At 44.5% G+C, this 21,111-nt stretch overlaps 2 protein-coding genes across 3 annotated transcripts in view; one reads left to right on the plus strand and one right to left on the minus strand.

Moving 5' to 3' along the window:
• On the plus strand, positions 1-12,796 carry ADRM1 (ADRM1 26S proteasome ubiquitin receptor). Of its 2 annotated transcripts, XM_066625237.1 has the most exons (11): positions 25-89; positions 2,740-2,864; positions 4,000-4,759; positions 5,074-5,190; positions 5,855-5,978; positions 7,196-7,282; positions 8,356-8,437; positions 9,023-9,252; positions 9,604-9,761; positions 10,876-10,978; positions 12,425-12,796. In XM_066625237.1, the coding sequence occupies exons 3-11, from the start codon at positions 4,550-4,552 to the stop codon at positions 12,529-12,531; spliced, it is 1,218 nt and encodes a 405-aa protein (XP_066481334.1). In that variant the 5' UTR covers positions 25-89; positions 2,740-2,864; positions 4,000-4,549; the 3' UTR covers positions 12,532-12,796. The 2 variants fall into 2 exon arrangements, with proteins under 2 accessions (XP_066481333.1, XP_066481334.1); XM_066625236.1 differs by lacking the exon at positions 2,740-2,864 and having other exon boundaries at positions 1-89; positions 4,549-4,759.
• A 2,241-nt stretch (positions 12,797-15,037) lies between these two features.
• The window catches only part of LAMA5 (laminin subunit alpha 5), a 213,091-nt gene continuing 207,017 nt past the window's right edge, over positions 15,038-21,111 (minus strand). Inside the window, exons 75-80 of the mRNA XM_066625238.1 lie at positions 20,191-20,343; positions 19,393-19,552; positions 19,116-19,246; positions 18,608-18,698; positions 17,511-17,630; positions 15,038-16,302 (exon numbers count right to left, since the gene is read on the minus strand). Coding sequence (XP_066481335.1) covers positions 16,142-16,302; positions 17,511-17,630; positions 18,608-18,698; positions 19,116-19,246; positions 19,393-19,552; positions 20,191-20,343 — 816 coding nt within the window. The 3' untranslated portion in view covers positions 15,038-16,141. The remainder of the gene's footprint in view (positions 16,303-17,510; positions 17,631-18,607; positions 18,699-19,115; positions 19,247-19,392; positions 19,553-20,190; positions 20,344-21,111) is intronic.

Genomic DNA, 21,111 nt, shown 5'->3' on the forward strand with positions numbered 1-21,111 from the left:
GGGAGGCCCTCTCAGAGAGGCGGAAGGAAGGCGGAGCGGTGGTGCTGGAGGGGCTGCAGGCGGAGGACCGAGGGAGGCTGAGGCGGCAGGTAGTGGGGGCGGCTGAGTCCTGTCAGGGCTGCATGGAGTGAGGGGTCGCGGTGGGCTGTACCACCTTGGGAGGGGGCGGTGTGAGGGTCTGTCCCCTTGCGTGGGGGGGAGGGGGCGAGGGGCTTGCCCTGGCCCCCTTGCGGGGGGGGTCTCTTCATACTTCAGAGGGGAGCAGGGTCCCAACACAGCCTCCTCTTTCCTCTGCTCCTTTTCTGTATATAGGGAACCCTCGTATTCAGAAACAAACGAGGTGCTCTCAAAGGAATGGTTTCTTCCTTATCTTTTCCCCCTAACCACTATTGGAAGTGGTCCAGTCCAGTCTTGCCTTTCCAGTTCAGCCTGTTTCCATCTCAGCCAGTGGTTCTCAAACCTTTTAGCACTGGGACCCACTTTTTAGGATGACAGTTTGTTGGGACCCACTGGAAGTGATGTCATGGCAATACATGTCATTACCTGGAAGTAACGTCATGGCAAGAAGTGACATCATCAAGCAGGAAAATTTTTAGCACCCCCCAAAACGTCAAAATCCCCAAACATCCCAAAGGTTGCAGTCCTATCCACACTTACTCAGGAGTAAGCCCCATCGATTATCGTTGTTAAAAGCATGTACTTAGCCTGTTCAAAGTATAGATCTGTAACATTTCCTCAGATACAGTCGCATACTAGGGAAGCATCAAGTCTAATAAATTAAAAATAAATTATTGAAATAAATTGGCTCACGACCCACCTAGTGAGTCCCGCCCCACAGTTTGAGAAACACTGAGCAAGGCAAAGCTGTATATTAGTTTCTGCTTCTGAAATAACTTGCTTCTCCTTCCTCCAAGCTTGTTTTCTGCATCTTGACCTGTTTTTTCCTCCTCTCTGTGTTCAGAGCATAAGACCTTTTTGTTCAGGAAGAATGAAATATAACTTTACGCAGCATGTCACTAGTCTGTGGAACTCCTTGCCTCTGCCCTAGATGCCTTTATAAGGTGATTGGACAGATTTCTGGAAGAAAACTCAGTTTACAAACAGGATAAGGATGAAAAAGCTGAGATTTTAATTGAAATGGTTTAAACTCTTAATCTGTAATTAATCTGTGGAACTCCCTGCTGCAGGATGTGGTGATGACATCAGGTTAGATGTCTTTAAAAGGGTTATTGGACAGATTTCTGGAAGAAAAGTTCATCTCAGGTTACAAACTGTGATGAGCACCTCCTGGTTTTAGAACTACCTCAGAATGTCAGATGCATGGGAGTGGCCACAGGATGCAGGTCTCTTGTCTTCTCCGCTTCCTGAGGCATCTGGTGGGTCACTGAGAGATACAGGAAGCTGGACTAGATGGGCCTTTGGCTTGATCCAGTGGGGCTGTTCTTATGTTATTGGTGTTTGTATGCACCATTCAAGCATTTAGCGTGTACACATGCATTATTTGGATGTTATAATTCTTCCACTAGAACTGTAAGCCAGTGTTTCCATACCCATGTTGCAGAGGAGAAAGTTGAGAGACACTTGTGTAGGGCTACCTAGTGAGTCAATATTAGAAGCAAGAACTTGAACTAGACTTCAGACTTCCTGATTCTGCAACCCAGTCAAAACAAATAGACACAAACTTGAGAGCAAGTGTACTGTAGTAGTAATTAGGGTTGGATGTGTCTCCCTCGGTTTAAATCTCTGTCCCTAATGTTCATGTTACAGTTTTGCGACAAGTCAATCTTTCAGCTAAACTCTCCTTGCAGAGTTGCTCTGAAGACAGAGGTGGCTGTTGGGATATATATGTGATGATATCTGGATAATAACCTTGTGTGAGAATGTGTGAGAATATTTTAGTTTTTTTTCTGTGGACCACAGTTTGAGAAGTGTTTAATCTTACAAGCGTATGCTCTCAGCCTTCTGTTGTTCCATTTTTATAACCAAGCAAATGAATTTTAGACAGTGACTTGTACAAAGTTCTGTAAGAATTCACTGGTTGAACTGGGATTTTAACTTAGGACTGCGAGGTTCAGATCTCTATGGAAAGCAAAATAAGACTAATTTAGTAGTAGTAACAGTTATATGGTCAGTAACCCCTAAAGTTACTGGGCTACCCGAACTCTACAATATTTCTATCCCAAATAATACCATTGGCTGTCAAGGAGATTCAGGCTGTTATAGACCATAATGGGTAACTCTCATTTTCCCTGTGACTTTGAGGTGCCTCTCTTTTTTCAAATTTTGAACAATTACCTCTTAATATTGATTCCCCTGCACTATCCATTTTCCTCTGTTGGTGAAAACCTTTGTGTGTTGTGTATGAACACGGGGTCTTAGCACTGAAATTCTTCCTCCACTCCTGTTTAATTACTTTTGGGCTTTTATTTATTAGAAAAAAAATTACCTACTTATTAAACTTGAGTAGAGATGGCAGAAAAATATTTTTTATTGGATGTGATTCTGAATTTCAGCAGTGGTGTGTTGTAGTGGGGAGGTCATGATCTTATTTGAATGTGTGAGTTGCTAGTGTCCTGGCAGGGTGGGGGGATGGTGTGATATTTATTGGAACTGAATTGTAGTGAGCATATCTGATGGTTGTTGCCAAAGGAAGCTGTGACAAAAAACCATAAATGACTGTTATGTGGAATGCTGATAAGTTCTTCCAGAATCTTTTGGCTGCTATTCCTTAATCTGTAGTAGCTCTTAAGAATGATCAGGAGTCGATCTTGGAAGAGAGCCATGGATAGGGTGCAGACATGACTGCTTGGAGTGGAAGACCCTTCACCTCTTGATGCTCTGGACACTGGAGCGCTGCATTGTTGGTGAGCCACTGTTGTGTATTGCTTCTATGTTTGAAGGATGGCAGACTAGTTATGTGAATTGCTTTAAAGAGAAAAGTCCTTTTTCATTAACAATGGTTCTCTTGGAAGCTAAGCAGGGTCAGGCCTGGTTAGTACTTGGATGGGAGACCGCCTGGGAATACCGGGTGCTGTAGGCTTATACCATAGTCTTTCGAGACTGAAGGTTGCCAACCAATAGACCGGTTCTTATTTTGCTAGGCTTTTGAAATGGTGTTTTTGACTGCTGCTGTTATGCTTGTTGTTATTGAAATGTATAGAGTTTATTTAATTAAAAAAATGTCAAGTGGAATGTGTTCTACTTAAGGTAACTTTGGAAAAGTAGTTTATGTGTATAGACAAGTACAATAGATGCAGAAGTCTTCTGATTCCTCCTTGAGATGGGTTCCATGCTATCTTGCTAAGAGCATCTCCTTTCCCATTAGAGATGCATGATGGGAAAAGCAGGATACAGGTTGAGCCTCATTAGTCGTGTGGGTTCCATTCCAAGCGCTCATGTGGATGGCAAAAAAAATGCACTATAGCAAATCCATTTAAAAAACAAAGTTTCTTTAAAATTTTGGTGTAATTTAAAAACAGCCTTGCTGACATTTGTGATGTAAGATGAGAGTCATTAAGAAGACAATCAGTCATCCTCCAAGAGCTTAGAAAGGAGCTTCACTCAGCCCCTCCCTTCACCAATGCAAAGTGATCACTTTTCTTTCAGCTCAGGGGGAAGAGAGGGGTCTGCTGGAGAGAGAGAGAGAGAGAAGGATTGATGGATTATCAACCAGCTGCCCTCTCTCATTAAGGAGACAGTTTTTAAAACTGATTTTAAAGGGGTGCATTTCCCCTTCTCCAGGGATCAGCACATTCCTTCTCATTTACAGGGGCCGTTTGTGTTGAGTCAAATCCATGTATAAAAAATCCATGTATAACAAGGCTGGACCTGTATACATTTTTAAAATAAATACCCCTGAGGCTGTTAATGGGTCTTTCAATAGCAGAAAAGGTGTTATTCCAGAGGTGGCCTAGCTCCTTTTGCTTTGCTGTGTCTGTGTTCCTTGGTATGACATGCAACCAATGTTAAAGCAATCTGTTCTGTTCTTTGTCTTTTTAGGCAGTTGGTGCACCATAATAATGGCTTTCTAATTCTTTGCTGCTCCACATAAATGCTTCTCAAGTACCATCCTGATTCAAGAAGCTCCCTTCAACTGCATCACCAGATACTATTGTATTTCAGTCCTGTCAAGAGCTTGTCAGAAGGTTGCAGGAAGATGGAGGACAGATACTAGAGATCTGTGGAAGCTGTGTAACAGGAAGGAAGAACTGTTTTGGGACTTGCAAGAATGAATGAAGATCATACTATTTGGGCTGCTGCCCTTTCAAGCATTGTCCATGCTTATGTCTGATTGCTGACCCTTCATTGAAACCTGAACTTGCAATTGGTTCAGCCCGGCTAGGGAAGAGACTACTCCACATGAATTTTTGTTCAGTTCTACCTATTCAGACACTTGTAAAACTCTCTTTAAATTCTGGATTTTAGAAATCCATTGCCTTTGTTGGGGAGACAGCTTCGCCAGGATAACTGTGAATTCGGATAGTAATACGTGTGTATATATGAGAGAGGTAGTCATTATGAAACCTTGCTTTCCTTATCTTTTTCCAGGATGTCTTCAGGTGCTTTGTTTCCAAGCCTGGTGCCAGGCTCCAGGGGCTCATCTAGCAAATACTTGGTAGAGTTCCGTGCAGGAAAGATGTCTTTGAAAGGCAGCACTGTTACCCCAGATAAAAGGAAAGGACTTGTATACATCCAGCAAACAGATGATTCTCTCATTCACTTCTGTTGGAAAGATAGGACTTCTGGGAATGTGGAGGATGTAAGTGGAATGCATCAGCCAGGAGCTGTACATGTATAGAGTTAAAACTGCCTTGTGCATTATGAGCAGGGTGGTGTGGGAGGCAATGTGTAGGTAATGTGAAGAAAGTCATGAGTGTATTTGGAACATAGCCACCGGTGGCTATACACTTTGCCTAGCAGCTGGTGGATCTGTTTCCTTCTGTTTGTAACTTGCAAAGCTGTTCTTAGACACTCATGCTGAAAGTGTGCATTTAAGCTTGGATTGAAAGTTGTTGAATGTGTGTGGTAGATGTGGACAGGCTTTGATTGGGAAAATACAACCTTGTGTTTCAGGACTTGATTATTTTTCCTGATGACTGTGAATTTAAGCGGGTGTCTCAGTGTACTACAGGCCGTGTGTATGTGTTGAAATTCAAGGCTGGATCGAAACGACTCTTCTTCTGGATGCAGGTTTGTGACCACATCAGTCTCACCATCTACAATTTCCTGTTCACTGATAACACAAGTGGTCAGTGTCTTATCCCCTGGGGGCTGGGGATAAGAATAGGCCCTCAGTTTGGCTGTACTTGTGGTAAGAGGCAACTTAATAGCCACTGGGTAGTTGGGACTCGTTAGCCTGGGAAGGCAGCTCATCTGAGAGAAGGAAACTCTGATCCCAAATCTCCACTGCCTTGTGACTATATCCAGTTATGGAAAAGGCTTTAGGAGTCAACCTCGAGGCAAAATCCAGAGCCGGAGTCCCTGAGGCAGTTCGCGACTGAACACAGTCACGTTCTGGCAACTCCTGCGACGCCGCTGGAACCAACTATATTGGCTTCTGCCTTTCCATTGGACGATTTCAGGACGTGGAGAGGGGGGATCTGCTGCATGCGTAACAGTCTGTCCTCCATATCTACTTTACCCAGGCTTCGCGCACTGGAGAGGACACTCTATTCCAGAACCATTATTCAGAGCACGTATCGTCTTAGTCTTCCGAGACTGAAGGATGCCAATAGATAACACAGAAATGTTATCAGTTCTGTCCTTATGTTGTGTACTGCTACAGCTGTGTCAATCTAAGATGTTGAAGTTCTGTGGATTAGACTGAATTGTACAATTATTCTTTTCTTTCCAGGAGCCCAAAACAGAGAAAGATGAGGAGCACTGCCGTAAGGTGAATGAGTACCTAAACAACCCACCAATGCCTGGAGCTCTGGGTGGTAGTGGAAGTGGAGGCCATGAACTTTCAGCTCTTGGAGGTACAGGGCTCTTTCCTTTTCTGTGCTTGTTAGCCACCAAAGGGCGTTTTTGGATACTTTGATGGGGGAGTGTGTTTAAAGGATTTGTCTCTTAGTATAAATGCCTGCAGAGCAACAACTGACAATAAATTGGAGAGAAAAAAACAGTAATCAATAAAATAAACAATAGCAGTAAAAGCAGGCTCAATATAGGTTAGAAGAATGTACAGTGGGCCCTCTTTATCCACAGGTTTGGCACCCATGGATTTGACTCAATGTGGGTGCTGAGCTTGCATCTGGAGGCCCTCAAGGACCTCCTGGCCATGACTGGAAGCTGCAGTCTCCCTGTGCCTCGGATGACCTCCCAGATGCTTCTAAGAGGCACTTCTGGTTTGCTGGCAGCTCCCACCCCCCTCCAAAAAAACAAAAGGATTCCCTGCAGAGTCCAAGGGCCCACTGAACCACTTAATTTCAGAAAATAAAAAATTGTGGTAAAACCAAATCAGTAAGGTCACCATAAACAGTAGCAATTGAATGTTTAAGAAGATATGGTTCATTTTATATAATAACTGGTATTTATATACTGCTTTTCTGGTCACTGGATTGCTCCCAGTCTGGTCAACATTCTGGCTGCAGCAACCTTCCCCCCCTCCCTCCCTGGACAGACAGCTCCTTTCCCTCTCACAGAGTAGAGCTTCAGAGCCAGCTTTGACTCTCACTCAAGAGCAAATCAACTCAGCTTGTCAGTTCTTCACCACTCATGGAAGCTTCCAGTGATCTTGAATTGGAGACCTTCAGATGTTATCTTCGGGCATAACAACAGCTCTGCTCTCTAGACCAAACCTCCTGCCCATCTAAACCTTACCCTTTAGATGACCTTACGTCATCTAAAGCTTAGCAAAGTTGGGCAGCAACCAAGGGGTGTGACCACCACAAAGGCCCTGTCTCTCTTTTTCCTTGTGACTCTGATAGCCACCCACCCAGTCTCAAGAAGCAGAGGTACTCTTTGAAAGGCCTCTATGTTTGTAAGGGTGCAGGCAGTTAATCTCTAAAGATCTAGGGCTGTGCTGTTTTGAAAGCACAGATACAACTTGGGAAGGATTGTGTTACCAAGATTCTTCTGTGCTCATGTGTTTTCTCTCTTGTGTATCTGATTCTTTACCATAAAACATGCCACCAGTTTAAATTGCATACCTTTTGATGGACGGCTTGAATAATGTAATGTGTTCTGTTTTTAGGTGAGGGTGGCTTGCAAAGCCTTCTGGGAAACATGAGCCATAACCAGCTCATGCAACTGATTGGACCAACAGGCTTAGGAGGACTTGGTAAGACGCTTTGTCATATTTTTTTTTACCAAAATAGTGTGTAATCTTTTCCTTAGGCTTCCCCAAAAATCTTCCTTAAGTGCAGTGGGAAGCAAATACGACCAGATAAGAAGCTGTACCAAGTAATGAAGGAACCAGGTCTCTCCTTTCTCCTACACCTTTGAAGAGAAATATCTTTGTTCAGTAGGGGGCACTGACCAAAAACCAGTGTCAATTGTAGTAATCTGGTGTGAGGTCTGCACAGTGCCACAAGATTTTAAAGATCTCTTCCTTCCTTAGCATTTGATTTTAAAACGTTCCTTGGATGCAGTTCCCTTAATGACTGGTTAGAGGGATAGCAACGGATGGAGTAGTGCTTGGTAGACTTTATTGCAGTATGGAAATAAACTGTCTGCTTGATTTCCTTAGAAGCTGTAGCTGCTTGTACAATTTCAGTGCATTCTTGTTGCATTCAGTAGGTTGGGACTAGTGGAACAGTTGGGACTAGTGGAAGGGAATTTTTATGGAAATGTAGGAAGAGAGGCCTAATACTTGCACATTTAGCAAAGTACTGCGGAACATAAATCTAGTTTTCAACATCATGTTTTCTCCTCTGTGTTCTTGATGGGTGATTTGGAACGGACAGATTGGAAGACAGACTCAGAGTTGTCTTGATGCTTTGTCAGGACAAGTCTCAAAGTGTCCAAAGTATCTGATACAATTTAAAAAAAACAAAAACCTGGGCTTGGACAAAGAGCTCTGGATATGTGTGTATGTATGCCAAAGCAGAGGGCAATACCTGAGATGGCGGAAGGGTAGTGTGATGCCAGAAGAGTAACCACGAGACCTAGTCACGTGTTCTGGTCTGGATAGACCATGACCCGGGTGGAAACTGCAAAAGGACCAAAAGTCCTCTGTATCTTTGTAAGCCTGTGGTTTTCATGCATAATAGCCTCTTGGGAACAATTGTGCCTGCCTCTCTTTATGCAGGTAAACAGTCATATCTGAAGTAGCCCATAGATGACAAGCCCATAGATGACAGCAGTGTATTAGAAACCTCATTCTAAACTGATTCTTCTCTTTTTTTGTGGAAGGTGGGCTCGGTGCTCTGACTGGTCCTGGTCTAGCTAGTCTGCTGGGAAGTGGGGCCCCCCCAACTAGCAGTTCTTCTTCAAGGTAAGAGCTGTAACATTTCTATTAACAGATTGCCAGTGTTGGAGGCTCTTTTTAAGCATGGAGTTGGCATCCTGCGAGCCCCTTTTCCACGGGTTCTTCTGATTCTGCTCCTGCAATGTGTAAGGGCCTCCACCATGTGCAGGAAGCCATTTGTGCAAGTTCCTGACAACTGTTCACCCTTGAGGCAGGTACACTCAGCCCTGTTGATGGAGGTGCTTGTAGACCTTTTAGAAACAGCCATGTTGCTGGATGAATCTGTGGAAAAGCAGGTCCTTCAGTAACAATATAATGTATAAGGGGGACTTGATTCTAACTGTTTCTGGAATGGGGCTTTGTTGAGGAGGGCTGGCTAGAGAAAATAAAGAACAAAAGGTCAGTAGGGTTTTAAGCACTAGCCTAATTCTTTGGATCCTTTAATAGTTTTAGAGATCATTCTGAGAATCAATGAGAATTCTCGGTGATTTTTGCGTACCATTTAGTCATAAGCTTTTGCTAGTACTGTAAATGTGACTGAGAACCAGATGTGCTGGGGGGGAGGGAAACTGTGCATTTACTGCGGGCTAACTAGCCTGAATTGCCTTCTAGTTCTCGCAGTCAGTCAGCTGCTGTGACCCCATCTTCCAGTACTTCCTCCACGCGAGTAACCCCAGCTCCTACTGCTCCTGCTGCAGCCTCTGCCACCAGTCCTAGTCCCGCCCCAAGCTCAGGAAATGGAACAAGCACAGCAACAAGCCCTACCCAGCCCATCCAACTGAGTGACCTCCAGAACATCTTAGCAACTATGAATGTGCCAGCTGGAGCAGGAGGACAGCAAGGTAAAGCAGGAATAGGGTGGAGTGGGTGGTGCTCCTTTGGCTGAGTAGAGGGGTGCCTGCCTGCCTGGGTGAAAATGCCTTTGTGCTTTCATGTTGCTGCTATTTTCACTTTAATTTTCAGTGCCTTTAACACTCTGGCTCCTTGTTGGACCAGTTCTAATAAGGGACAAGCCTCTTTTGTGCAGGAGTTGTAGTATTGTGTCAGTGGCTGGTGTATGGATGTATGTGAGAGGCACTGTTCAATAAATGGCACAACTGTGTGTTTACAGGACAAGAATGCATATATTGAGGCAACTCTGCCAATTCCCAGTGTCTCTGTCTCAGGAGACATCTTGTTGCATTTTTCCCCAGTTGACCTATCTAGTGTGCTGACCCCTGAGATAATGGCGCCCATTCTGGCAAATACAGAGGTTCAGGAGCGCTTGCTGCCTTATCTTCCCTCGGGGGAATCTCTGCCACAGACAGCAGAAGAGATCCAGAACACACTGACCTCCCCACAGTTTCAGCAGGTAAAAGCTCTCATGTTGCTGGAAAAATTAAGTTTGGAGGCAGCCACCTGAAGCAGGAGGAGACAGTGAGCATACCTGTGCTAAACAGAATGATCTGACACATAGCGGGGTGGGGGTGGGGGACAGGGACACCACCTTTACCAACATTAAAATGGCTGGCGGATGAATGACTGGGAGAAAATTGAGTGATGTACAAGATATATACAACTCCTGTGAGACTCTGTAGGGGCAAGGACTGCCAGCATTTCTTATCTCTTTTGGAGCCTGAAGATCATCCCCAATCTATGCTTGTTCATTCATGATGCCCATCTATACGTAAGTTATTTGGAGTGTTTTCTTTCTCTAACCTTGCCCCATCCTCCAAAAAAAGATATTGCCTAGAAGCAATTCAGTGGAGGTGAACAAGCAAGCAGTTGCTTAAAAGCCTGCTTTGGATGGTCTAATCCAGTCCTCCTTAGCTGTGAGCTCACAAGGTTGCCTTTAATGACCTATTGAATTAATTCAGAATGTGGTAGCAGTGAGCGGATAACTCTTAGTTCATTAGAGCCAATTGGCTGCAAGTGGAAAACCTGGGCCAGAAATTGAGGATTGGATCTACTGTGACATTCCTTCTCAGCAGTGAAAAGAAGGGGATCCTCATCCACTCCTGGAAAAGAGTTGCTTTCTCAAGAGAACTCTGCCTTCTTGGTTCAAATTTTCATTAGGCTGCAATCATAAGAAGAGCCCCACTGGATCAGGCCCAAGGGAGTGGTCCACCAGATGCGTCAGGGAGCACACAAGACAACAAGGGACCTGCATTCTGGTGCCGCTCCCTTGCATCTGGCACTCTGAGGTAGCCTCCTTCTGTGCATACTTACCTGAGAGTAAGCCTCATTTGCACTTACACGGAGCATTACACTTACACCTCATTGCACTTTCGCACTGACAGTAAGTTCTTCAGTGGGACTTACTTCCAAGTAAACTTGTATGGGGTTGTGCTGTTACAAGTCAGAATCTTTTCAGTGTTTGTCAGGGTAGACCATTTGAAAAGTGCGGTGGGCTTGATTTTTCTCAAATCTGGTGCCTTCGTAATCTAGAGAGGGATGCCTCTGATATGGCCCTTCTTTATTTGCAGGCGCTGAGCATGTTCAGTGCTGCCTTGGCTTCCGGGCAGCTGGGACCTCTAATGAGCCAGTTTGGCTTACCAGCTGAGGCAGTAGATGCAGCAAACAAAGGTGGTAAGTTCCTTTTGTCGATGGGGCTGGAGCTTACAGCTGCTCTGAGGCTGCCAGTTCTCCTTCTGGTCCAGAGATACTGCACTAGGAAAATAGGAATTCTCTGGAGCCATATCCTATCTTGATTTGGAAGTGTCTGGAGTAGGAATCTGGAGAAAAGTCAGTGCAATTCAATATGTCTTAACAGTGATGAGGCAACTCCTGTTGCAATGCTCTTGTTCAGTAGGAGGAATTCTGTGAGTTGCAGTTCTTGAGGTTGCATCAGACTACTGGTCCTAGTCCTAATGGACATGATTGTGCATACACTTCAAATGCACCTGTTCATAAACCAACATTATTGCTTTCGGCATGTGCCTGTATCAGCATGTGCTATTTAGAAGGCTTACTGTTATAAATGGAGCATGTGAAGGGGGGGAAAGAACTGCATTACCAGCAAGGAAACTTATGCAAATGAGACATGAAGCAGACGTTTAATGTGAATGCCTGAAGGTTGCCATATATAGTTCACTCCAAACAAGATTGAGCAGTGCACAAGTTGTCTAATGCACCATTTCTCAACCAGTGGTACTCAAACAACCAGTGGTACTTGAGCTGCTGTCCAATGATACGCAAAGCTCTGCCTCCTCTGCCCAAGCTGCGTTTGGCTAGAGCAGCAGTTTTCAAACTCTCGGGGAGAGTTTGAGCCGCTCTAAGTCCTTGAGGGGGCAGGGGGGAGGCAACGGGGACAGGGGGAAGGTAGCAACGCAATCCCCAGGATCACTCATGGGGCTGCAGGGGCTTGTCTGGACTTACCAGAGCCTCCTGCAGCCTCCTGGGGATGCGGGGAGCCCTGCGTGACCGTCTGCAGGGCTCCCCAAAGCTTAGAAAGTGAAACGATCGCACCCCACCTCTGCAAAACCGGAAGTGGAGCGTGATCGCTCCACTTTCACTTCTAAAGCTTCAGGGAGCCCTGCAGACAGTCACGCAGTGCTCCCCACACCCCCGGGAAGCTCAGGTAAGTACAACCAAGCCCCTGCAGCCCCCTGAGCGGCGGCGTGATCCTGGATCTCGTGTTGCTGCGTCCTCCCTGCTTCCTCGCTGCCCCCGCCCCTTAAGGGGGCAGAGGCCTGGGCCCTTAGACTGGCATGTTGTGACGCCCCAGTTTGAATAGCCCTGGGCTTAGAGGATCTCTGGCAGGCTCCCACTCACCAGCCAGTTGTTGGCAGCACTTCCAACAATCAGCTGGTGAGCTGTTGGCTGATAAGAGTGCAAAAGTTTCCTGCCTTCCCCCTTTCCCAGCAGATTCCATGGAGCAGGAATGGGCAGACCATGACCTTACTGGTACTGATAATACTTAAGATAAGATAGACCATGACAAATGATACATCAGGGGACAAAGGTTGAGAAACACTGTTCTAATGCAACAGTTTTCTTTTGTCAATTACCAATTTAATATATTTTTGTTTCCAGATGTAGAGGCCTTTGCAAAAGCAATGCAGAACAATGTCAAATCTGACCAAAAGGAAGGAGACTCAAAGGACAAGAAGGATGAAGAAGAAGACATGAGTTTAGATTAGGTTTACCTGTATCTCACATGATACCCCTAGATATTAATGAAAGATAAGTAGGATCACTAGGTAAAGCTTCATAAATTGAATATACAAGTAAAGGGTCTCTGCCAAATTACTTCTGGGTTTTCTGGGTCTTTTTCCCACTTGCTACAGTCTCAAACAGATGTTTGTCTTTGTGGCCTTAAAATACACTCTGGAAGTTTCTTATTGTTTCCCTTTGGATATATTTGGTTTACCTAATTAAATGTGAATTCTTGTGTCTAATGTTGGAGCTCTAAGCTTGCGGTTTTCACAGCCTGCATGTCACTTTGGCAGCTTCATTTCGTTTTTCTACAAAACTAGGTTTATTGTAGAGCCTACATCCGAAATGCTATTTGAAGACTTAAAAAATAAAATTGAAAACATTACAAAAAGATCCTGAAGTGTGCAGTGGCAAGAGAGTTTGCAGGACGGGCATGAAGCATTGCAATCTTTCTCAAGGGAAGCTCTCTATACAGCTCTTCAAGAATGTTTTCAACAATGCTGTTTTTAGTTTGCTTGCCATTACTGCAGAGGACCACTAATTTGAGCTGGTTGATGAAACAGCTGTGCACACATTTTCCTTGATAAAGGATAAACTGTTAGGAGCATCATCACTCTGCTGCGATTGTAGAACCTGAGTGCACCCAGACTAATGTTTAACTTTTTAAAAAAACCTTGTGGGGCATGGCTTGGTTCAGCAGAGCCTGAATGGGAGCAGAATGTGACTTGTGTGTAAAAGTGTCTTATTTCTGCTGCCTCCTCCTGTGTCCTATTGAGTATTTCCTTCTTGATGGTCTGAGATGCTCAGCTCTCTGAGAGACTGTCCTGCGTGTAAAATATTATTCATGGCTCTTGGAAGCCAAGGCAGTAAGTTTGTTTGTTCTTCTGTTTGTTTTGCCCTACATAATTCTGGTTCCTTTATGTGCCCAGATTGTATATATTGACAGCCTGCTTTGCCTGTTTAAATGGGGCATGCAGTCCTAATGTATGAACTGGTCAAGATTCCGGAGCTTAAGTTGAAATGCACTTGTTCAGACACTTGGTTCTTGCTATTATGCCTGTGCAAAAGCATCACTGTGAAGGATTTACTGCACCTGTACAGAAGTGCCAGCTCAGCCCTCTATAACTTGGGGAGCTGTATAATTCCAAAGACTTGCTTATGGACAAAGGTATGGCTCTTGAATGTCCAATGGCCCAAAGAAATAACACAGAACCATGCTGTCATAAGAACATTCCTTTGCTCTTAACATTTAGGGCACAATCCTAATCAGGTCTCCTCATAAGTAAGTCCTATTGTGTTCAATGGGACTTACTCCCAGGAAAGTGAGGTTAGGATTGCAGCCTTAGTCATGTTAATCATAATTAAGATTTAGACTATAAGATTTTCTTTGCATCTCGAAGAGCGTAGATGGGCAGCTGGGGGGGAGACTAGCAAATTCAGCTTTAAACTCTCCCCTCCTTGCTTGGCAGTGATAAAAAGTGGCTGTGTTTTGATGCTGGAGTAGCTTCCATTCAGGTCCACTTTTTCTCATATAGCTGTGCTTTCAAACATTTTAGCACCAGGACTCCCTTTTAAAATACTCTACTTTTTAAAATGGCCCACTAGACAAAAAAAGGGATCCAGAAAGAAGTACTTCATTAATAATTGGGGTCTTGCGCAAGAGACCTTACATATAGTTATGTATGCATGCATGCATTGGCTGGACTCTCCCTGCAAAATGTTCAAGGACTGTTCCCCCAAATCTTTACAATCATTCCAGGGTACTCAGAAGGCTGAACTGGAATGCAAGATGTGCTGTTAGGGACTTTGGACAAAAGGCTGAAACTGGGTTCAGTTGTGCTGTGCAGCATACCAATTACATGTGAAAACTGAAAACGTGATATTTTAATTTTGGGGTATGAAGTTTACCTCATGCCACAGGTTGGCTAATGATTGTCTTTTGCACACCAGACATAGGTGCTTGCAAAGTATTTTTTTAATGTTTCAAAAACTTCAGGAGGCACCAAATATCAATGCTTGGCCCACTGGTGGGTTCCAACCCACAGTTTGGGAAACACTGTAATACAGTATTAATGTTCCTGGCAGTAGCTCAGCTTTCCTTGTACCCAATTAACTGTGACCATTCTGCCTGGTTCCTTCATCCTGTCCTTTCCTTGTGCCCCCCGGAAACTCCATTTTTTCCCCCTGAGTTGTTATGGAGCTGTTTTTCCTTGTTGCCACAGAAAAAGGGTTGCTATAATTTACCCCCAATATCTATGGATTGGATACCATAAGAAGCTACTTCTGATTTACTTCAGAGCCCCACTCAAGCCCCATTTGTATGTCATGTCTTTAAGACAGGAACCTTCTCTATTGCTTGTCACTAAAACTATATTGTAAGGGAGCTCGTACATATGAAATGATAATGGATGTAGGAGTCTGCATTAGTCACTAATCTAATACATTAACTATAAAATTACTGGTCTTGAACAAGAGCAACAAAGTATAGACCATAAAATTTTATTTGAATCAAAATGTACCAGTGATTTACAGAGATCCCTTAATAGTACAGTTTAAAAACAGATAATTACATTTGTTGAAAGAGAAAACAAGCCTTGTTAAACCCATTTTACAATATTTACCCCAGCATAAAAAAACCAATATACTGATAAGTTATAAAAGTTCCATTTCAGAACCAGCGTCTTGTCCCATGTGATGAGAGCTATATACACACTCACAAGTATAGTGAGGACATGTCTAAGTGCAGAAGTGAACCCTATACTGTAGGGGCTGTAAAATTAGTGGCTGCAAGGGGAGGAAGAGATTAAAATAGGTGGCAATAAAGGAAAGGTGGCACAAGAGCCAGCCGAACTTTTTTCCTGGCAAGAGTCACCTAGTATAAGTGACTGGGTTGGGGAACTGGTGTGCAGACTAGGTGTTTAGTGAGTGTATTGATAGGACTAATCAATGCAGGCCAACGATGGGGCAGGACAGCCTGCCTCTATTTCTTCTATTCCTTAGCCATGCTTTTGGAAGTTGCTTGTAGTCACTTGGGGAACTTTTTTTAAGATGGAAACAAACACTTAAAAAGACCTTATTTGCCAAATATAAAGGGATTCCTGGTGGTAGAGACTGGGTGATGCATACCTAGTATAAGTGACTATGATGCTCAAAGACCAGCTTCTGCAGCCCACTCACAGTTCATTGTTTTCAGTAGTACATAGACCAGTGTCCTTTGGTCTGGTTGCTTGAAAGCTGTGTGCTGCCATTTGGATGAGTTGGTATTACCAATGCTGCCCCTTAGCTTTGTGATGCCGACTTAGTGAAGTCATTAAGAGAGATTGAAATTTCACTGGGGGAGCATGTGCCCCTGTGCTTCACCTACTTTTATAATCCTTCAGTAGGCACATTCTTTGAACTTTTCAAAATATTTTGTGGCAGACATATAGGGAAAAGGAGTACAAATCAAAAATAAATGGTAGCAGAAGGGTTCCAGGTGTACTGAACATTAGGTTCCTAGGAAGCACCTGGGTATACGCGGCAAGATGAAGCTTGCTGGCCTCGTGCAGGGTAGTGCAGCTTTCTGTTGACATGACCTCTGCGTGCATATTGTTCTTACATCACAGGGCAGCCTTTAAGCCCCACAGCGCCCCTGAGTGTCCCTGCTTGCCTCAGGTTGATTGGAGTGCGGTTGATCACCAGGTTCTTCATGCAGCCAACATAAGGTGAAGGATGAGCCATATGCAATGATGAAATGAGACCACCACTGGTGCTTTCTGCAGAAGGAATGACAATAAATCACCCTTAGTCCAACAGGCTTTTGCTTGCCCCTTTCTTGGGAACGCCAGGGACTGTCACAACAGTAGACAACTATTCGTGAAACTGTCAGTTATGCATTGCATCCCACCAAGATCAGTGTGGCTTGTTTATTGTAACAAACCTGTCCTAGTGATTTCAATCAGTTCTGAGGTACAAATCATTCTGGAATGGGACCAGGTGGTTTTCTCACAACTGGGTCTTGCTAACATGACATTTAACCTCAGTTTGTTGCTGGTAAGAAGCATTTGTTTATGGTATCTGGAGCGCTCAACTGTTGCTAGCCCCAAGGTAAATATGTGTCTCTTACTTTAGCCTAGTTAGATGGGTTGGGCATGGTAGGATTATACTAGCTAGCCTTTAGTCACTTGCTTCCCAGTGAGCTCAGCTGGCTATAGTCCTGCATGTTCACATTCCTCCTATGCATACAGCCCTTTTAGAGTAGACCAGAAGTTTCCAAATTTTTAGAGAGAGTTGGGAACTGATAAGTGTTTGTGGGGGAGGGGAGGAGGCAATAATGTGATTGCCACAATCACGTTGCTGGGGGGAGGTTTTTTTAAAAAACTTACGTGGTTGCTATGGCTCTGTGGAGTGTCTACTCCAATGGTTCCAAAACTGGGGCTTTGTGATGCCCCAGCCAGGGGGAGACTATCCCCTTAAAGGAGAGGGCTCTCTGGAGGGTTCAAGGAGCCTGCAATTCCCTCTACAGGCCTCCATGAGGGCTATAAAAGCAAAAAAACTCACTTTTGGATTGCTTGATGAAAACAAAGGTTTCTTTTTCTAGTTCTTGGGAGACTCACAGAGGTCTGCAGAGGGGTTCACAGGCTCCTTGGATCCTCTGGAGAGCCCTGCCCCTTAAAGGGGCAGTGACAGTTTCCCAGCTGGGGCATCACAACGCCCCAGTTTGTGATGGAAAGTTGGATAGAATTGGACCGTTAGAACTCTCCAAAACACAGAAGGATATTGTGGTAGAGCTTCCTCAATAGCCAAGCCAATGTGGAAATTCTTCTCTGAGAACAGTTTCAATCCATTGTGCTAGGCAAAACACAGGAGCTATGGAAGCTGGTACAGGAACAACCCAGGTTATGTGGCTATTGTTTAATAAAGTCAACACAACAATTTATACAAGGCTCCCTCCCCAAAGGCTCCTGTAGCCCTTGCTACTCACCTGGCATTCCACCAAGGAAGAAACTCTCTTTGATGGCAGCAGTATGCGCTTGGTTAGGTCCCACTGTGTAATTTCCCTCTGTGTCCACATCTACCTGGATCACGTTGCCACCTTTGATGACTTGGAATGAAAACAGGCATGTAACTAAGTTGGAGCTAGTTGTGCTGAGAACTGTAATCCCCTTCCCAATGCACACAGGCCTTCCTGCTCTCAGATAAGTGTGTCTGGAAGGGTGATGGCCTTATCTGGCACAAGTATTTGTGTTGAAACATCCTTCCCACTAGTTGGGCTAGTGTTTACATGCAAACTATGGTGAGGGTGGTTGGAAGACATTTCCACTGTGGCTTGTGCGTGGATGTAACCTGTACCATTTGAGAAAAGAAGGAACTGGAGCCTTCTCTGTCCCTCTGTGTGTGTGTGGGGGGGGGGGCGGCGAGGTGCAGGTGTGGATGCACATGGTCTTGCTTTTGGAGTAGGAGAAGTAACCCACTCTGGGTACCCTCCTCTACAGCTGCAAAATAATTCTGATGGTCCATTCTTATTCAACACAGACAGCAATTTGGTGAGGCAAAGCCCTTTTTAAAATCATAAATGCAGAGCTGGAAATAAAAAGATACTGCAACTTATTGGCTTAATTGTACAGACTTACTCTGTAGCTGGGCAGAAAAGAGAATGCTTTGTAAGGTGATGGTCAGGAAAGTTGAATGCAACAAATTTATTTTTTAATTTTATTTTTCACATTTTTATACCGCCCTTCCAAAGAGCTCAGGGCGGTGTACACAGCTGCTCCCTTCCTTTTGTCCTCACAACAACCCTGTGAGGTAGGTGAGGCTGAGAGAAAGTGACTGGCCCAGGGTCACCCTTCACGGCTGAGGGGGATGTGAACCTGGATCTTCCAGGTCTAAGTCCACCTCCCTAACCAAATCAAATGGAAATAATTATTTTGCTTGGAAAGCAAACTTGGAAAAGTTTATACTTGGAAAGTCAACTTCCTCACCTGCAAAGTCATGGTTGTCTGGGAGGGGGCTCAAAGTAATTGATTTCTTGTTAAAGAAAGAAAAAGATTATACCCAACCATTTAGAGGAAAGTAGCTTACCTGCTATTGTATGCCACTGGCCGTCACACAAGGAAGGATGGGCCACAAAAGTGGAGAATTCTCCTGCACCAGTGTTTGCAATCACAGTAACCTAATGCAGCAAAAGGGGTTAGAGCACGTCTTTTCAGAGTCCCGAGAATTTATAAATTTATAACTCTTTTCAAGCTTCTCTCTTGACACACAGGAAAGTCAGACCAGATCTTTGCAAAAGGCCTGGAAACAAGGTCTCCTGTGGCTGACCCAACACCTGAAGCCTCTCTTCATGGCTCCGTCAAGATCACACTGTCCCTCCTGCCATCTCATCTTGTTCCACATCTCCACCCCAGTTCCGGCCAATAACTTTCTAATATTTTTATTCTTTTTGCCTGTCTGCAACATCAGACAGGTCAATAAGCAGACATGGAATTTAAAGTTCTCTTCCTTTTCCCCAACTTGGTGGATACAGAGCATTCTCAGCTATTCCTTCTATAGTTCTGAATGCCAAGTCCTTTCAGATGCCTTAGCTCACCTGTTGGTTGTCGGTGTACAACCTGAGGTAGTTTGTTTGTCTTGAGCCTATGTGAAATACCAAACCAGACGTGCTTCGTGGGCGAACTTCCAGCATCAACTCAAAGTCCTGCCCGATAGCTACGAAACTGTCTGGAGGAGAAAAGGCAAGCAGGGCTGTCAGAACAGCAGAGAAGACGTGCAGGGAAAGGGGATGTGATGGAAACTGGGAGGGACAAATGACTCTGAAAAAGGATGGTGGGGCATAGAAAGTTCAGGAAACCTTATCTGTACAGTACCCAGAGAGATGGATCCTCCCTCAGCAGAGAAATAGATGCCACTTTCCAAAGGACCCACATAGCAAGGGGTCACGCCGACCACATTGGATGGTGAATCCAGAGGCTTCCTGTCCAATTTCAAGTGCCTGAGGCAACCATTAAAACTGGTGGCAGAAGCATCCTGCAGGAAGGAAAAAGGAACTCAACCCCTGGATAGTCTTGCTGCTTAGCCTTGCTGCTCAGGATCAAAGAGGGTGAACATCCCAGAACTTTTACAGCAAAGGATGTGCAATAATGTGACTCCCTTGTTTTAGGTGGATGGACTGTGGGAACAGACCTTACTGACTTACACCTGTAGGGTCTGTACCACATGTAGCAATAGATGTGGCCACACTGGCCATTACTTATGTGATTTCCACAGTTTGTCAACAGCATCAATAGGCCCCCAGTAAATAAGAACTAACTGGCTTCCCAAAAGAGCCTCTTGACAAATGGTCGTTATTTCTTGACTCTGGTTTAGAGAATGGTAGTAGAAAGAAAGCAGCCAATTCTAAGCCAAGACTGTCAATGAGCTTTCGGACAGGAGAGGCTTCTCATCCGATTTATTACTGGAGTCTTAACAACATAAGAAGAGCCCCACTGGATCAGGCCAAAGGCCCATCTAGTCCACCTTCCTGTATCTCACAGTGGCCCACCAAATGCCCAAGGGAGCACACAAGACAACAGACACAACCTGCATTCTGGTATGGGTCTGCTATGCAGGAGCAGCATGACACAAAAGTTCCCCCTGCACTATTCCAGGTGCTTTGCGTTCTTTACCGGTATATGAGCCTTGGCTTTCCCTGCAGGGGCTCCACCCACATAAACAGGGCCAGGGATCCAAATGTCTGCAGCAGCGGACAGCAGCTTCTCCTGGGCTCTGAGTCCATCGATGACAAGCTGAACTCTGTTTCTGTCTCTGCTACAGAAAACCTGCAAATTGAAAGAGATACCCAGCAGAGTCACATATTAGAACCATTCAGCAGCTATGCTTGCCCACTGCACTCAGGGTTTATTCACATCACCGTCTCCATTTGTGGTACAACATTGGTACAGGTACTGCAACCGGTCTGTGTTTGGTATCTATGCCTTAAGTACATTCACCCCCACAACAATTCTGTAAGAGGAGTTCACCAACAACCCCATTTTACAGATGAGGTCAAGGAGCGAGGACTTCCCCGAGGTCAGTCAGGAAATCCTAGTATGAACCTTGATACTCTAAATCTGAGAGTAATACTTCATCCTTTGGCCTACATTGGTTTACAAGTACAAACAATCCCATAGAGTGGAAAAAAAATTGAACCCACAGAAATTAGTACATGATATCTGAGAGACAACTCTTGGTTTATATTAGCTTATCCCATTCTTGTGTCTCTTTCCTTCCAGTTTCACATCAGTTATTGTCTCACTTGCTGTAAAATAAGGCTCTATTAGACTGATAATCCACTGAAGCTGCTTTCACACATTACAAGAAAGCAAACCTGGGTTTGCCACTGAGTGTATACTCAACAGGGAGATGCAGCCAGTCCTGCTTACTGAGTGTAGCTCGACAATGTATGTGTTTCCAAACACATTTTTCTTTTCTCATTCATGCATCTTTAGTTATACCCTTAAAAATTGTGTGAGGGAGGTGGCATAAAATTACACCAAAACTGGTTACAGCCCATCATTCAGACTGTTCACCCAAAGCTAGACAAGATA

Source organism: Tiliqua scincoides, chromosome 4, assembly GCF_035046505.1.
Source record: "Tiliqua scincoides isolate rTilSci1 chromosome 4, rTilSci1.hap2, whole genome shotgun sequence".
NCBI lineage: Eukaryota > Metazoa > Chordata > Lepidosauria > Squamata > Scincidae > Tiliqua > Tiliqua scincoides.

What these genes read in the sequence shown, in the direction of transcription:
- ADRM1 (XM_066625236.1), top strand. Translation starts at nt 4,550, where the DNA reads ATGTCTTCAGGTGCTTTGTTTCCAAGCCTGGTGCCAGGCTCCAGGGGC. An exon ending in TGAACTTTCAGCTCTTGGAG is followed by an intron (nt 5,979 to 7,195) that starts GTACAGGGCTCT and finishes TTCTGTTTTTAG; the next exon opens with GTGAGGGTGGCTTGCAAAGC. An exon ending in AGATGCAGCAAACAAAGGTG is followed by an intron (nt 10,979 to 12,424) that starts GTAAGTTCCTTT and finishes TTTTGTTTCCAG; the next exon opens with ATGTAGAGGCCTTTGCAAAA.